This window comes from Micropterus salmoides, unplaced genomic scaffold, assembly GCF_014851395.1.
Source record: "Micropterus salmoides isolate LMB-PRFRI ecotype aquatic unplaced genomic scaffold, ASM1485139v1 Ms_hic_scaffold_13, whole genome shotgun sequence".
Classification (NCBI taxonomy): Eukaryota; Metazoa; Chordata; class Actinopteri; order Centrarchiformes; family Centrarchidae; genus Micropterus; species Micropterus salmoides.
This window is the reverse complement of record NW_024040374.1, coordinates 33,216,275-33,234,215: the sequence shown is the minus strand read 5'-3', so window position 1 is coordinate 33,234,215 and position 17,941 is coordinate 33,216,275. Positions and strand designations below refer to the sequence as shown.

Sequence of the window (17,941 nt, the reverse complement as noted above, 5' to 3'; positions counted from 1 at the left end):
CACATTTCTGTGCCGATGACTTATGAGAAAATTAGAGGAATGAAAATGAGACATTTTCACATAGGCTGTGTGACATATTTGCAATATTGTCAGTTCAAGTGTGTGTGTGTGTGTGTGTGTGCGTGTGTACTGACTGGTGTGAAAGCGGACGCTGCACTGAGAGCAGCTGATGAGGAGGCTGGTTCCATCTTCCTCTAGATGAGGTGTGACAGGCTGCTCCTCACACTCAGAGTCCTCCTCTGTGGTGGTGGTGAAACACATCTCTGGGATCAGAGGTTTGGTCCGCATCCGCCCACCAGCCACCATGACAGGACTGTCGACGCTGTTTGCACATTCAGTCTGACAGCAGGCACAGCACATAGAGACATGGAGCATGGAACACTCTGCAACAAGTAATTTCCTATTCTGAATATGGACTTTTCCTACAACTGCAACTGTTCTCCATTAACAACTACTGGTTCAAAGGACAGTTCTGTATAATGTGTCAACATGTTGCCTTACAGAGTTTATTTTGCTTGTACTGCACCCATCCAGAATATTATCATCCACAATCTCTGTTGGTACCTATGTACATAGTGCCTGAGGCAAAATCTGATACACTTAAATAATTATTAGCAGACTGGAAACCTGATATTACAACTCTACAATCATTATTCTAGATAAGATCCAATATCTGCAGCACCATACTCTAATGTATCTACTTTAATATGTACACACAATTAGGCTTTGTTATGGGAAATACCACAGAAATGTCAGCCTGAGTAATGCAAATACTCAAAGTTTTTAAACAAACAAGGAGACTGCAGCAAGTGTCATGGACAAAGACAATCATTTAGGTGCACAAATTGATAAATCATGCTTCTGTGTGCGAAATTCACACAATATAATGTAAAACAACATTAAAACTTGACAATTTTATCTTGATCTTGGAAACAGCAGATGGCAATCTCAGCTCAAGAACACCTTGCCCTTCTGCATTAGACCAAGTTTGCATAGAAATCATGGAAATGGAGACATATGAAGATGATGTTTAACATAATACTTTAAGGACATCACAGATAACACAACATTGTTTAACAGGCAAAATCTGTGGTAAATATGTGCATCTCTATCCACAATCAAAACAAAACTGCATTAAAGCCAAGTCCATTATTTAGATTAGAATGTCCAACTATCACTGTTTACTTTGCACTGTATTAACTCAAGCCTACAAATATGTGCAGCTAACTGGTACCTGCCAATTCTGGTTAGTATTACTGGAACAACATCAAATGTAGCATTGCAACTGTAGAAAGCGGGGACAAGGCCAAATGGAGTAAATGTCAACACAATCTAATATTAATATGATATGATGATGGAATTAATTCAACTAACAGTACTAACACTAACGCGTTTTCTCCTGAGGCCTTTTTCAATTCACTGCAATAGGAGCACCGCATTTTTACAACATGCTAAAAATGCCAACAGCGTGATGAGGAACTGAGCATCTACTCCACGCTGGGCGTTTTTTTCCGGTCACCGAGAGTCGAAAAATGTTCAACTTCAGGTGAAATGCAGTGCTCGTCACTGTCACTTTTTACCCAGCCGTCCAATAACAGTGCAGGAGGGGCGGGACAAACACTACACTGAGCCATCTCTGCTCTTCAACGAAATGATGTGCCTACTCGCCGAGGTGTTTCCTCGCCCGCAAAATCTCCTTAACCCACGTAGTCTGTCCCCTCGCTCTCCATGTTTCAGCCTTCTCTTCATGCAGAGCAAGGGCCAGATCAAGTAGACATAGGCCTACCTTACTTTGTGGTGACATTTTTACATTCAGTAAATTTAAAAAACACTTTGGTGGACACATAACCCAAGTAGAACCAACAACCTGCAGCTTCAGTTCCTTCTGTGGTGACTGAAATGTATAGATTAAATCACAAATGGAGTTACTATAAAATAATAGTGATAAATTCAGCACTACCTTTGTGAAATTTGTGCGTACACATAACTTTTTTTTTCCTCCATGACACCAGCCGGTCTGTGCTACACCAACATAAGACCATATGCTACATATGGTCTTATGTTGGTGTAGCACAACAGGTGACTGGTACTGCCTGATGAGCCTGCTCTGGTGCAGATTACCTGCTGGTATGTGCGGAACAGCATGCAGATGGAGCAATATGGAGGTTTGGAACCCATGCGCTGGTTGTACTCCCTCTCTTTCTTCAGGTTGGGAGGTCTGCTCTGCCACAGGTGAGCCAGAGGTTTAGCCCAGCTCTCCCCTTCCAGACCACCTTCTTCTACTGGGGGGGCCTCCTGTGGAGCCTCTGAGGCACAAACAAGCACAACAGCAACATTAACATACACATTCAGATATAATAACAACTAGAGGGAGAATATTTGCGACCTAAACACATTTCTATATATTGGGTGTTCATATTCTGCAAATAAGAAGAACGATGGTGAAGAATTACACTCAAGTTATTGCAGTTAATGTGACAGACCTTCATCACTCATACCGTCCTTTATGAGTGGATGGTGGCCTGGCAGCTGCCCTAGATCACTCTCTGGCTCCCCATCTCTAGCCTCCTCTTCTGTCACCTGCTGGAGAGACACACGTAAGGTTAGCATCAGCATCCAGCCTTGGCTACACTGGTAGTTTTTCATTTTTGCAAGCTTACCAACCTAATACTTGCACCACCATAGCCAATCCATTACAGTGAATATTCATCATCTGTATTTAGTCTTTAGGTGATGTTTCTGTAGTGTCTTAATGCAGCAACAACTCTTGTTGTGTTCAAGGATGTTTTGCCATTTGAGTAAAGAGTTGGCTGGTGAGGGGCATCCTTTAAATGCAACAAACAACAAATCCACTTTCATTCTTTTAACATCCTACTGCGTTTGCTTAACTTTTTTTGATGACACCTGAGCATCCTTGAAAGCATTAATGAGCCAAAAAAGAAGATGAATGCAGTGAGTTGATCACTATAATGGATTTAAGTCTCCAGTGTTTACACAACTGAACCAATGGTTGGGAAATGTTAACAATAGTGTAAAGTGTACACAACTTATTGTTGATGGAGTCAAACATACAAAAACCACTTTTGTTTATGGTCCATTAACAAGTGAAGTATTAAATGTGTGTAACAGCTGTGTCCACTCACTGCTTTGCTAACATGGCTGTTGTCTTTCTCTGTCTCATTGTCACTGCCTTCACTCTTCTTGTCCTCCTTGGACGGGGCTTCTCCATCTCCGTAGTCTCCTTTGGCATAGCTGTGAACGTGCAGGACGTCTGCGGGGCTCAGCGTCCTCTGAAACAGCTTGTGTGGTGCACTGCAGCTGCTGCCCAGCTGAGGCTCCTCACTGCTGCCTGCCTCCTCAGAGCACAGAGCCACCACCTGGCTCTCAACAGGCTCAGGAGGACAGACGTCTGCATCCAACATGCCGTTCTTCTCTTTTTTTGATGGACTTCGTCTGTTTGAAGTTTTCTTAGTGCTGGCTTTGGACTGAGGTTTAGTCTGCGGCTTGGAGTCTTTCCCCTTCTTAGGCTCGGGCTTGACTTAAAGAATAATACAGCAGTGATATACATTATTGTAAATATTGATACTCCTAGAATGTCACTAACAATTACATTTGTTACATACCATGAAACAAATAGTTACTGTGGAATAAGCCTAATACACTCTTAATTATGTCAACAGGTTAGTATGGGTGAAGTTCCACCTGAACAACTTTGGCTTTCTTTTGTTAGTGTAGTACTTTTATTGTAAAATAATCATCTGCACAATGTTAAACTAGCTGACAGTAATACAAAAATGCCACATTTCAGGTAGATAGACCTTATTAGACATTAATTTTCCTTCATCAAGGCTGTCAAATGTATTTCATATCTTTAGTAATTAGTTCATCCTTAGACAAAATGGTACAGGTGTCAAAATTCCATTCCAAGTGTCCTCAGTTGCTTGCTTTGTTGGGCCACTGGGGGGCCTTGTGTGTGTGTGCGCCCAGCAGAGCAAAAGAGAGACAGGCAAAGTAAACATTAATCAAGATAACAACAACTCGTTTCGTTATGGTGAAATTGAACTGCGCTGTTCTGTCGGGAGACGCAGTGACTAACCAACAGTTAATCAGAAAAGTATAATGTGGCATTTCTTAAGCATAGAGTGGAGGAAAAGTCCACTAGCTGCTAGTTTAACTTATGCAAATGCCATAGCCTAACAAAAAACTATTGTTTTGTCTATTAACAGTGTACACATGTAGGACCAATTCTAACTCCAAATTATACATAATCAAAGCACCAAAAACACGTTTTATTTTAGGTCAGCACAGGTCTGAGCTATGTTTACATAGGAAAGCATGCTCTCATCTTAAAATCACTTTTCTCAGGGTTTGAAGATCAGCTTCCACTCACGGACTGAATGAACACAAAACCCAAAAGCTGAAAAAAGATCACTGTGAACTATGCAGTACCTTTATCTGGCCTGGCAGGGACTTTAGTTGGAGACTCCTTGCGTGACAGCTTGGCCCTCTGTGGCTCCACCTCCTCCTTCAGTGTCAGCTCAGGTTTGATGTCCTCTGAGGCTTCAATAGCTTCAAGCTGACGCTTTGTCCCAGCTTGAGGCTTTGGACTGATGTACGGGAGACATTAGTGAAGACATGTCCGACATAGACTAGCATCAATGTGAGTAGGAAAGTAGATGTTTGTGAAGTACATGCACGTACGAAACTTTAACACAAAATCCTTAAGGTGAACTGATACTGAATCAACATTGTCCCTGACCTAATCAGAAGCTTTTAGTAGTGCAGCTCTTCACTGGTGACTGAGTGCACAGTTGCCAGCACAGCAGTGATACACAATTTGTTCCTTCCTTGGTAAAAGCTTATTAAAAGACTACAAAAGCCACATAAACAACTAAATTTTGAGCACATTAACCTCATAAACAGGTATAGTGTAGTACTGAACTGAACGCAACAGCTTGAACTGACAGCAGACTACATGTACTACTGAACTGAAGACAGTCAGAAGAAGCACTAACACTGCAGCAGTATAAACAGTGTTGCGTTCACTTACTGTTTTACACACTGAATTGCATTTGAATGGAGATCTCTTAGCTTAGAAAAAAGTGAAGAAACTACATAGTGACCACTAAACTAAGCCAAGTCATTTAATCAGCAGATTAAGTGATTGGTGATGTACATGTCTGGAGTGAAGGCATTTTATTTCACTTAAAGCTAGGGGAGGCAATTTATTTGCTTTGTTATATTTGTTCAAATTTACAGCAATCAATAAATAAAATGCTCTGACACAAAAATGAAAAATATCTGGTACCTCTGGCAGGACTGTACTATCATTTGGGGGTGTAACTGCAGAATGATGCACGTAGACCCTACGCAGGAGTATAAATGGGCCTTTAGAAGCGAGTGTTAATCCAGACCTTTTGTCCTCCTGGACAGGAGTAGTGGGGTCCTCAGATCCAGCTTCAGTGGCACTCTCTTTTGAAGTTTCTGTCTTGTCTTCTTTTAAAAACTCAGCAGCCTCTGGTGTGGGTTTGGAGTGGTCGATAGGAGTGTTGTCTTTCCCTGCTTTCCACAGCTTGTAACGGTCAGGCTGAAACCTGCGTACAAACACATCCATGGAGATCTTCACCATGTCCTGACGGCAAGAACACTGGGATGGAAACACAGATTAACACTTTAGTCTAGGTTTAAACCATGGTAGTCAAAGATGAATATCCCCCATGGGGTATTAATGCAGTCGATACTGTTTTTCAGAGCAGTACAAAACAATGCTGTGAGAACAGTAGCAGTCATTGTTGTGGTGTATACAGGAACTACAGGTGTGAAAGTGTCTGGAGTGTATGTATGCAATTAATCATTATATTAACATTCACAGCTGTTTAAATTCTGTTTTTGTACCAGCGTTGCCTGTTTGCCGTAATCAATCCATCGCTGGGTGGCAAAGTTGGTCGACTCAGCACAGTTGAAACCATGGTTGAAACCAGCATGATAGCCAAATGGGAACGTCACAATGAACTGGCCAGCCTCCTGAGTGACCTGAAAATTTAATCAACACACAATTACAAGAGCTGATAGACCATTTTGTTTGAAATTTTCATTTCATCATTATTTAATCCAGTTTATTTACTGCCCGTTTGTTAAGCACTTTTGTTCTACAGCATATATTGTAAAAGACAGCTTCAGGAGGTCCACACAAAGTCAATGAAAGGTCACCTTCTCAAAAGGTATGCCATATTTTTTCAGGATTGACGGGGAAATTAAAGTCATCTTATGGCGCAGGAAGGCTTCACAGCTCTGAGCATTGCCTGGAAAAAAACCTGGAAATACAACAGCATTAGTGAAGCTAACCCAATCAGTCAAACTGTTAAATGGAACATGTAAATATCATGTTGTTTTGGCTTCTGAAGAATTTTCCATACAGTATAGAGGTTCACTGAACGTTTTAACTTCCTCTTTTAAACCATTGAGCATGACCAGTAGAAGTGACTTGTGGCACCCAGGGGTGAACATTTGCATAAGAAAAGTGTGACTGATCTATTTTCATAGGAGATTCAAGACAAACAAAACGAGTGCCTGTTGAAACACTTATACAAATACATCTTTGGAGTTCTGCAAGAACCAATCACATACCCTTGGCAAGTCGTTCCAGTCTTTTCCCATGCTCTGGTGGGACAACATACCTGAATAGCAACAGAAGCAGAAATATATAACATCAAATTTTGTCTCTCTGCTTGTTTACTGTTGTTCTTGAGAACAACAACGAAATAATAACCACAGAACACTCTTACCTACAAAAAGATAATTACATTGAAAAAGAAAATCATTTATTGCAGGGTTATTGTAGTACTTTCAGGCTGAGACCACCAATACAGCCAAAAATATGGACTACAAGTGTAGGCAGATAGGCCTAATGCGGCATTCAGACCAACCGCAAATTTTCTCCTCGCATGAGTACATTCGCTGCAAGTGTTCACACACACAACGAGAGAAGGCGATTTTAACGCGATAACGTGAACACAACTCATTACTACAGCTGTATGAACCCAAAGTAAACATTTTGCTGTGATTAAATTGAAATAAATGGATTAAACTGATGCCAAAATAACTACAACATGATGCAGATTTGTTAAACATATGAATTCATGCTTTGTCAGGTCTGTCAGCAAGACAGCAGGACAACAACTTCTAAAATGTTTGTTTTCTGAATGGAGTTCGAGTCAATCAGGGCTATTCTATGCTAACTTCGTCACAGTAAAGTACAATGATAGCAGGAATAAAGTTACAGACGCATGTTTTCTGAACTCACCAGGTAGTTCAACCTCCTCGCTTTCTTTTCTCCAAGTAATGTCCAGTTTTGATATAAATATGAAGTTGTAGTCTGACAGAGCTAACGACGCTAACAACACTGGAACTGGATGTGTACGGAAGCTAGCTGCTGAGAAGCTCCAGTGAAGATAAATCAACCTTGTAATCCCAAAAACTAAAGCTAATTTAATAAAAGCAGTTAACTCTGAGCTCCTCCCGTGAGTAAACGGTGTCAGAGCAGAATCCGACTGACTACGGGTGTTTGTTTGTCCAAAGGTCGCAGCGCTGCTCCCTGCTCCTCTCCCCCAAGTTTAGCAGCTCTCAGCCGACCAGCAGATTTTCAATCCTCCGCTCTGCTAGGCCCTCTCCACACATCGCTCTGAAGCAGACAGGAAATCACGGCTCTACGCGTCTTCGCATTGACTTTGTATGTAAACTCACCGCCCCAAACGCTCGCTTCGCTTTTGGTCTGAAAGCACCATAAGTGTTATTTGCACGGTACAGAATATTTTAATGTCAGTAGCATCGTGTTTCTGCTTTGTATGACTTATGAGACCCAATCAGAGAGCCGAGCGTGAGTGGCTGCGTCATCGTTTCTAAAGTCCGTCTTCACTAAAACGCCCTCCAGAGTTTGGAAACGCAAAATGGGGTCGGCAGCGTTTCCAAACTTCTCTGTTTTATGTCTTCATTTTCGCGGTTTTAGTCTGGATGGGAGATGCAAACGTAGCAAAAGGTCTCCGTTTTAATTTGAAAACACAGAAGTGTGGATGGGGCCTGAGGATTTAAGAACCAAAATTTTGGAAAGGCATGGACAATCTCAAGGCTACATGTCCATCTCCAGAGATCTTAATGTTCCTGTGTCCAGTGTGAGCAACACTGTGAAGAAGTTTACAGCCCATGGGACTGTAGCTACTCTCCCTGGTCGTGGACAAGAGAAAAACTGAAGGTTGTTTGAATAGTGGATAAAGAACCACAATCAACTTCCAAACAAATTGACCAGCAGACACAGGGTACAACAATGTCAGCTCGCAGTATCTGTTGCCATCTGAATGAAAAGGATGACCCCATTGCCAAAACTTCCCTGTGGAAGCCAAAATCTTTCTGGGAGAATGTCCTGTGGACAGATGAGACTTAAATAGAGCTTTTTGGTAAAGCACATCATTCTTCTGTTCTCATAAAAAAAATTAGGCCTCCAAAGAAAAGAACATGGTCCCTACAGTCAAACATGGTGCTTGTTCGCTCTGATACAAGCTCCCTCTTGCCATCCACTTTACAAAGCTTGACAGGAAACAGATGTAGCTTTTTCATTTTTCTAACAGAATATCTGACTCCTCCCACACGCACAGACTTCGACATGACGGGGTGTGTGTGTGTGTGTGTGTGTGTGTGTGAGAAAGCACTGAAGCCCTGCTAGAGCTTGAATTATACTCCTGGGTAGGGTCTACGCTCATATCGGCCGACTTATATTATCGGCCGATATGAGCTAATAGCATTTAATCAGCATCGGTTGTTTATAACAGCAGATATATGATTATTAAAAAAGAAACAGAGAGTCAGATCCTTCACTCATGTCATGAGTGTTGCATAGTTTGCCCACTACAGGGCACTCTGCAGCTCACCTATTAACAACACCGCTTAACCACAAAAACCACAGTAGAAAACAATCAGCTGGCCATTTGTCACGTTAATTACATGACATAAATTATAATAAAAACAGCCCCAATCACTTCTCCTCTCCTGAAAACATTCATGACTTGCAAACCCTCCCGTTTGTCACTGCCCTCTCCCGGCTTCCTCCCACAGTATGTATGCGAGGCTATGCTGCTGACAACTGTGATTTTAGATTTATTTCTGAAACAATGTGGCAGTTCTAGCGAATGGTCCTCTAATTTGTCCCAAGTTCATCCCTTCTAAATATTCTCTAAAATCATGTAACGTTACAGCAGCTAACACTGCCCTTTGCTAAGTTAGCCACAAAGCTAATGCCATGTTTATCAGTGGAGGAGCGCTAACTAGGGCTGAACGATTTTGGAAAATAATCAAAACTTTTTTAAACCAATATTGTGAATGCAATTTAATATGCAATTAATTTTTAAGCTCTTTACCTTCTCTATTATTCAAAACGGACAAGCAGTAAATGAATGTATAGTATGACCAACACAATATTAGATAGATTAAACATACACCGTTTTTTCTTGTGGGTCAGGTGTTATGATGAAATTATGATGAAAAGTGATGCATGAATTGCATGAATTATTATTATGAGTAATGTTAGAGAAGAAGTATCAAATTTCAAGATCAAGATTTCACCCACAAACACCACCACCTTACCCGCGGGTGGTGGGTGCTCTGTTTCTGTGTCAGCTTTTGTCAAGCTTAACGCCATTGTACAACAAAAAGTTAAGGTACAGTGTAACATGCAAAGTTGACGCTTCCTCTGCAGACTGGTTGACTCTTGGTTGTCATGTGACCAGTGTGTCGTTTTAATACCTTGCATTAATATCGCAAATGCAATTTATTGTTCAGTCCTAGCGCTAACATTAATGAGCAGTTAAACTATAGTTTTCTATTCTAAATATATCTGCGAGCCATTTGTTTGTAGTTTTAGTTGTTGTGTCGGAAATGATTAAACCAGAGCGGACATGTAAATAAACGTGAGCTGAACAAGAATCCAGACAAAGTTGCACGTCCTCGTAGACAGTCATGTAGTATTAGATGCAGTCAACAGCAGGTCACTAACGTTATCATAGACAGCATGATTTTGACTGATGGTGGTTGAGAAATGGTTACTCCTTGCTTTGGTTAGAATTAAAGAGTGCTGGTAAAGGGATAAACTAGATGGATAAACTTTCTTTAAAACTGACTACATGCTACATTGAAACGATGACAGATTATGTGTAAAGTGAAATACACATGCTTATTCTCTCTCACTCTCTCTGTTCCCAGATGGCTGAAAAACTTGCACCTTCCAGCAGCAAATATTTATTGATGTGCAATTGTTTACATGTTAAGTTGTTAAGACTGTAATCTATTTTATTAACATAAACCATTAGCACCATAGCGGAGCGGCACGGTGGTGCAGCAAGAAGGTCGTGGGTTCAAACCCCGGTTGCCCCGGCCCTTCTGTGTGGAGTTTGCATGTTCTCCCCGTGTCTGCGTGGGTTCTCTCCGGGTGCTTCGGCTTCCTCCCACCGTCCAAAGACATGCAGGCTAGGTTGATTGGTGACCCTAAATTGTCCTTAGGTGTGAGTATGAGCGTGAGTGGTTGTTTGTCTATGTCTGGCCCTGCAATGGCGACCTCCAGGGTGTACCCCATCTTGCGCCCAATGTTAGCTGGAATATCAGCCTGTTCTCAGTGTAGTTAAGACAAAAAAGGGGTCTACTATCCGAATCATTCTCAAAATCAATAAATATTGTCTCTTTTTCACTATAATACCAACATCGCCATCAGTCGGGCTTTAATCTACAGTATTTTCCCATTTTAGGGCATGTGAGATGTTTTTGGTTCAAATTGTATCTGCACGTTACTTCATATCTCTAGTGCCAAGTTGTTGACCGTTTTATTTTATTGTTATTTTTGGTTATTAAAGCAGATTCTGTAAATAAATGTGCAGCAATGAGAAGCTGAAAAGAAGCAGACACAATATGTGACAGGTCCAGCAGTGTAAGGGTGTGTCAGTGACTGTACCAGGACTTCGGCTCTCCAAAGTGCAGGTAGTTGATGCTGTACAGATCCATGTCTTCTGTGTGCCACGCAAAGGCACTCTTCCACATCCCAAAATAGAGGTATGGTGTGTTCACTCCCTTGATCTTGATCCCACTCTCATTCTCCACAGTGTCCAGAATGGTGTTGAGACGGCCAATGTTCCATTCGGTTACATCCTGCAAAGGATGGATTTATCAGAGGATGTAAGTCACAATGACACCAACAAGACAAGAAATTACTAGAGATGGTTGAGTGTAGGAGCAGAACATTGAAAGAAGAACATGTGTTTTAACACAATGAAGACATGTAAGTTCCAGTTGGTAGCACTATTCAACCAATCACCACTCACTGGATCATACAGCGATCCACTGACATCGGCACCATAAAGTGGTGGGTTAAAGGTCAGGTTCTTCCAAAACTTCCTCTCCAGCTCCTCAAAATCCACATATCGGGGATTGCAGAACCTACAGGGAGAAATGTTTTGAGATATTCAATGGAAATCACTTTCGTTTATCAGCCAATATATGAAAAAAGAGAAACACAAAGTCGGATCCTTCACTCATGTCATGAGTGTTGCATAGTTTGCCCTCCAGAGGGCGCGCTGCAGCTCATCTGTTAACAAAACTGCAGCACCACAGAACAAAACATCAGCTGACTGCAGTCTAGCGGAGCTCATAGCCGGCTCGACAGGATCTAGTAGCTCCTTTTAGCTCTCACACTCAGTGTTCCCGGTGAGTTGGTCTTTTTTTTTTTTTTCTCTTCAGAGACCAGACTTGATAGCTCTCCCGTTTTTCACTGCCCTCTCCAGGCTCATAGAAGTGTGTTAAATGTTACGGAGAAGGCTACGCTGCTGGCAGACATGATTGTTGATTTATTTCTGAAACAGTTTGTCAGTTCTAGCAACCGGTCCTCTCATTTCTCTCTAATTTATTACTTCTAAATATTTTCTAACATCGCCAACAGCCACAAATCTAATGCCGTGTTTATTAGTGGAGGAGGCAAGTGGAGGAGGCAACATTAATGAGCGATTAAACTGTAGTGTCTCTAGTTACAGTCAGCATGTCAGAAATGATTAAAGCAGAGGGGACTTGTGACTGAACAAGTATCTAACACACAGTAGCAGGTTCATGTTGTAGACAGTCATGCAGTATTAGATTAATTCAAGGGCAGCGTTTCCTCTGCGTCACGGCATCATAGAGCCAGAAGGTGGTTAGTAAATCGTTTCTGTAGCATTGGATAGAATTAACAGGTGATAAACTAGATGTAGAAAGTAGTAGGGCTGGGCGGTATATCGGTATAATGATATAATTTAAAAAGGAGATGAAAAAAATTAGACAATACCGTTTATACCGATATAGTTTGATGTTGAATTAATTCTTATGTTTCCATAAAGTCCTGCCAGTGTTTGCTCATCTCTCTCCATCACCCGCAGCCCCTCCCCTCCCTCTGCAGCCTTCTACTCACAAACTCTCAACAACATGGAGGGACACACAAGACCTGACTTATAAAAAGAAAAAAACAACGGTCCAGTCAGTGTTTCCCACACATTCTCTTTACTTCGGCACATTGTAGAGTTATTACGTTACAAGTAGCGACACAGTGCATATTTTACAAGCACAGACCAGGTAAAGCGACAGTGAACACACCAGTCAGATGTCATTCGTTACCTACCAAGTTGGTTTTGTTTTGACAGGCTACGCGTCAACATGCCTCCTCAACATGCAGCTCAGCTGCTGCTGTGAACGGAGTCACAGTTGGAAGTTTTTTTCGGCGACTTTATACAATGTAGCCTACTACTGATAGAGAAAGCTACTGGATCGGACATACAGGGAAAGAGAGACGGAAAGAAGTGGGGCACACTGACCTGTTTGCAGCAGACAACTTTAGGTCTGTGAATGTGAAGAGAACTGAAGTAGGCAGATTCAATAAGTGAATGACACTTGGATGGAAAATCAAGTATAATTAAAATGGTAAAATGCGAAACAAGCTAAGTTACTACAAATAGTAAAAACATGGCTGCTGAAACAGAAGACCCCCCCCCCCCGGGATATGACTTTTTGGTCTATATCGCCCAGCCCTAGAAAGTAGTCATCGTAGAGGATTGTAGGTAAGGAGAGCCCTGTTTATCATTATTATGATAGCAATGACATGAGAGATGATATGGTATTATTATTATTTTTAGTAGTAGTACTATATTGCTATTTTTTATAGTTTCTGTTTTGCTGGCCCCCACAATACATACACTATTCATTAGTAGTAGTACTCTATAATTTATAACAAATCAGATATTTTAAAAATGTGTTTGATTCTTATTTATCAAAACTTTAATATATTGTTTGTACTTTTGTTCAAAGTACTACTTATAACAATAAGAGTTTATTTGAAAACTGTATTATGTCATGGTATGTTGGTGAGGTCTCAACATAACAAATGTGGAAAAGCCGGAAAAAAGAATATCAGCCGATATATTGGCTATCGGACTTTAAAATCCTCAAATATTGAAATCAGTATCAGACTTAACAATCCCATATCGGTCGGGCTCTTGAAAACACATACTGAACCTGCTTGTTACACTATAATCTTAAGCCATTTTTCCACCACTGGTACCAGCTCAATTCGACTCAACTTTTGACCCACCCCATCCGTTTTCTCCGTTCAGAGTGACCCAACACACAGCTGTCTCTTGATTTAAGTTAAAACGTTTCATTACTCAGAATGTAAAGACAGAATAGAAGTATGGAAATCTTACTACTGTGTTTTCCTCTGCTGTTGTTGCTGGAGTCTCTGCTGCGTTGGCTGCACTGGTCTGTGTGACTGTGGGACCAAAGCGGTCTGTGAGCTAACTGGCTGGCCAGCTTGTTAGCTGCCTGCACTTGTGGTGCTCCTCAACTCCAAAAACTTTAAGCACATTTTTGATCTGCCATCAATATTGTGTAAAACTGCTAATATTCTAAATCTACAGTTGTTTTTGCGCCTCAAAACTAATCAGAAGGGAATGAAATTCCATTGCCATCAACTCAGCTCGCTTGGAACCTTGACAAAGATGGTACAAAAAAAACCTACCAGATAACAGGTAAATCTTTCTTCCCAGTAGAAAACAAAAAAGGCCAATAGAGTCAAGGCGAGTAGAGATGGTACCATGCGGTGGAAAAGGGGCATTATAGTCATTGTGTGAAAACCAACTGTGATTCATAATCTGATAATGTAAACTGACTTGTCCATGTTGGAGGTCTTGCGGAACTCGTTGACGGTCATGGGCTTCTTCTGGATGTTGTACTGTGTGAACAGTCCTGACTGGCCGGTCACCACCTGCTGAATGGGAGCGGGAATCACTAGGTCATCGATATCATCGTATGTTCGTCTAGGTTTCCAGCCTTTAGGTGGAATAACCTAAAAGAGTAGAACAGAACAGAAACAGAAAGGTAACAACATTTCTGTTAGAAAAAAGAAAAAAGCAGCAGAGTGGTGAGTATGACAAGATTCTTGTTGTACTAAGTTAAGTTAAGTTGTTGTACTGGTGGAATTACTGCTGTGCAAATGTATATTACAGTAGGGCAAGGGTGATTCATCTACGTAATCGACGTCATTGATTACTTAAATACACTGATGCATTGGAGCGTCACAATTGAGTTCTGCACCCAGTTAAAACAGGGATTCCTTTTGAAAACAAGCTGCAGCAGAAAAGCTCGCTTACAATCATCTAAAGCAGTGGTTGGCAATAGGCGGACCACGGGCCAGAATTGGCCCACCAGCAATAATATCTGGCCTGATTGCTTTGATAGCAGAAAAATAAAAAAATAAAACAACTGATAGCGGCTGGTGCTGAAATAGATCTCAGTCATGACAGCTATAGTTACTAACATAATCACTTCCTCTTAAGTTATTGTACCAACAAAATAAAAGCATGAGAATGTTTTTTGCAGCAATGCTTTATGTCGAGTTTACTGAGAGCTTTTCGTGCGTGTAACTGCCACTCATGAGTGAGAAAATGGCTTACACTAATGTTACAGATTGTTGTTCTTGCCAGTTTCAGTTATTTTCCTTGTTTCACTCTGATGTAAAAATACATTAGCCAGTGATTATCTTAACGCATATTACTCCAGTAATTAAATACATCTATGTAAGATCCATTTTAAGTTTTATGTCAGTTCTTTTGCTACCACTAGTGAAACTGTTTAATATGAAAAGCCTTCCATCAGCTCAACGGACATAATTCCTCTTTTGCCTGGTAGGCTTTCAATGTGAAACATTTGCAATAAGTGCTGAGTTTCACTTACATTAGCTTATCTGCGAAGAATGGCAAAGTAGATGCGATTGGAATTAACTACTGAATGAAATTGTAGACAGTTAAAATAGTTTAAAACAGAAATAGTTATCTAAAAGCGTTGGATAAACAAAATAGTTATCTAAAAGCGTTGGATAAATGGTTAAAAAAATTGCTAAAATTGTTGGGTAAACAGTTAAAATAGTTAGCTAAAATGTTGGATATGAACAAATTATTGTAACAATATCCACTTTTATATAATAATAATAATAATAATAATAATAATAGTAATGAATTTGGCACATGATGTGGGATTAGATGATGGGGTGCACCATGACCATGACCCTGCTCACAACATCACTGTAACCTCTCTAATCTAATCTATCCCACCCGCTCCACACAAACCCAAAACCTTGCCAAAGGGGGACTGTGGAACTGCCCGTCAGCTTCTCGCAAGACTGACTTCATTTCTGAAATCCTGCTTCATTTCCTCACAATCACATCCAAGACATGGTCAGTCCATACACCACAGCCAATTCACTTCACTCTGCTGCTGCCAACCAGCTTGCTACCTCTACGAGGGGGTGCAGCAATTGCTCAACTATTTGCAGTCCTGGCTCCACAACAGTGGAACAAGCTCCCAACTGCTCTCTTGACAACAGAAACTCTATACAACTGTCACAGACTGAAAACTCATCTGTTCAGACTGCAACTTGGCCCATAAAACTAAAAAATTTATTAATTAAAAAAAATGTTTCTAAATGCAGCACTTGAGGCAGATCAGCATATCTGATGAAGTTGATTCATCAGATATGAACTTTTAATGATTCTTGCAATTTTTGTGTTGTAGCCACATGACTGAATGCACTTATCATAAGTCACTTTGGATAAAAGCATCAGCTAAATTAATATAATGCAATAACATGACCAAGCACAACAGATCCTACTTACCTTCACCATTCCAGCTTTGTGTGCTCCTTGCGACTCCATATATGCAATGTACCGGCTGAAGTCCTTGAACTCCTCTTTGGAGGGGGTGAAAGTCATTATCCTCGAGCCCAAGCTTTGGGCTGGCATGTCTGTGGTCATCCTGGGATTTTGACCTAAACTCCTGTGGAGAACATGGACATGATCATGGAAACATCCAGCGCACACATCTGACAAACACATGTTTCTGGCTCACTTTTAAAGCAGTGTCCCAGTCTACACCAGTTCTGTGCCATTGCTTGACAGTAACAGACCATGTCAAGCACATTGTTGTAGGTGCTCACTGATTCAAAAGTAAAAGGATAGGCCAATATTTTTTGGGCAATTATCCATGTTAGTGGTGCATAGTAGTACTATATATCAGTTCCTGCTGTTAATCTGTTAAAGTGTGAGGTTTTTTTTTATTCTGTTTGTGAAAACAGAAAAAGGGGGTAATTTCACAGCTTTTTTCCCCAACCAGAACACTACATCTAGACATGTCAAACCTCGACTTCAGAGACTGTTTAAAACCATATTCCAGAGTTGTGGAAGCTTTATTTGGTTTGATAAATCTGTAAAAAGGACAGCCATTCTCCACCCAGACCAGGACTACTGTATATCAAAAACCACTTTACACCAACTTGCCAAACCTGGACTTGATTAACACACAGACTCCATAGACCAGGTTCCTGATATGTGAAACCTTTATTCTATTTCTCCATCCCAGACCACAGAAACCACTATACCTGCTCCTAGTCAAACATGGCCTTAATTAATATGAAATATATGGAATATGTGAAACCTTAATTGTATTTGTGAAAAAAAATTGCAAGTATATAAGTTATTGATGCAATATTGCAAAAAAATGTATAACTTATCATTTTTGCATTCCAAAAATCTCCCCCTAAGCTACTAACAGTTATGCTAATAAAGACTTATGTCACAAACTTCCAGTTTGACTACATTAGCGTTGTAACGTACATTACAAGAATATTTTCATGTAAGTTACGGTTAACCAACTGAGATAATGTTCAACTTTTAGCTAGCAGGCAGCATACTCTGAACTCTGACATTACAGAATTTACCATCAGGACTCGGTGGTCCGCCGTGTAACCGTGATTGGATGCGATCCTGACCGATTCGGACCACAGTCAGTGATTGGGTGAACACCACGTCTGTTACACCGTAGCCCACTGACAGCGCTGTTCCTCGGAAAATATTTAGCAAGTCCGCTAGCTAACATGCTAACTGCAAGATAGCTTACTCTGCGTCCCGGGAATGAAAGGTGTAGTCAACAAACACCAAACCACCGTCATATTCAGGCGTAAACAGCAAGTAACCAGCACTTACAGACAACGCCAGTCACCCTGTCAAACCGGAGAATACTGTAATGAAAGCAGAAGCAACTGCTCAGTGTGCAGCGGACTGACAGCTGCCTCCGCTCTCAGCTAACGTTAACCAGCTAGCAAACATGGCTTGTTGCTGAGCGTCAGTTTGTCATGCACAAACTCAGAGTTACTGCTACTTTCCCACAAACAAACTAATTCTAAAGTGTCAAACATTAACTTACACACTGAAATGTTAACGAGTTGTTATTTTCTCAGATCACAGGTAGTAGAGTAGAAATACAGACATCATCAGTCCGGGTAGCAAAGACAGTCCTCCATTTTTCCAGTGACGCATGCCCAGTGTGTGTTTGTTTA

At 40.9% G+C, this 17,941-nt stretch overlaps 1 protein-coding gene across 3 annotated transcripts in view; it reads right to left on the bottom strand.

The window, feature by feature from the left end:
- kdm4aa (lysine (K)-specific demethylase 4A, genome duplicate a) overlaps positions 1–17,941 on the bottom strand; it is a 32,244-nt gene extending 14,303 nt beyond the window's left edge. Inside the window, exons 1-14 of one of the 3 annotated variants that reach the window (XM_038716879.1) lie at positions 17,809–17,941; positions 16,224–16,383; positions 14,223–14,398; positions 11,358–11,472; positions 10,991–11,184; positions 6,628–6,677; positions 6,211–6,314; positions 5,896–6,033; positions 5,415–5,647; positions 4,450–4,607; positions 3,144–3,538; positions 2,484–2,583; positions 2,122–2,306; positions 135–339 (exon numbers count right to left, since the gene is read on the bottom strand). In XM_038716879.1, coding sequence (XP_038572807.1) covers positions 135–339; positions 2,122–2,306; positions 2,484–2,583; positions 3,144–3,538; positions 4,450–4,607; positions 5,415–5,647; positions 5,896–6,033; positions 6,211–6,314; positions 6,628–6,677; positions 10,991–11,184; positions 11,358–11,472; positions 14,223–14,398; positions 16,224–16,361 — 2,191 coding nt within the window. In that variant the 5' untranslated portion in view covers positions 16,362–16,383; positions 17,809–17,941. Of the gene's footprint in view, positions 1–134; positions 340–2,121; positions 2,307–2,483; positions 2,584–3,143; positions 3,539–4,449; positions 4,608–5,414; positions 5,648–5,895; positions 6,034–6,210; positions 6,315–6,627; positions 6,678–10,990; positions 11,185–11,357; positions 11,473–14,222; positions 14,399–16,223; positions 16,384–17,808 lie in introns of those variants that run through there. The other 2 variants (XM_038716880.1, XM_038716881.1) reach the window with 2 other exon arrangements.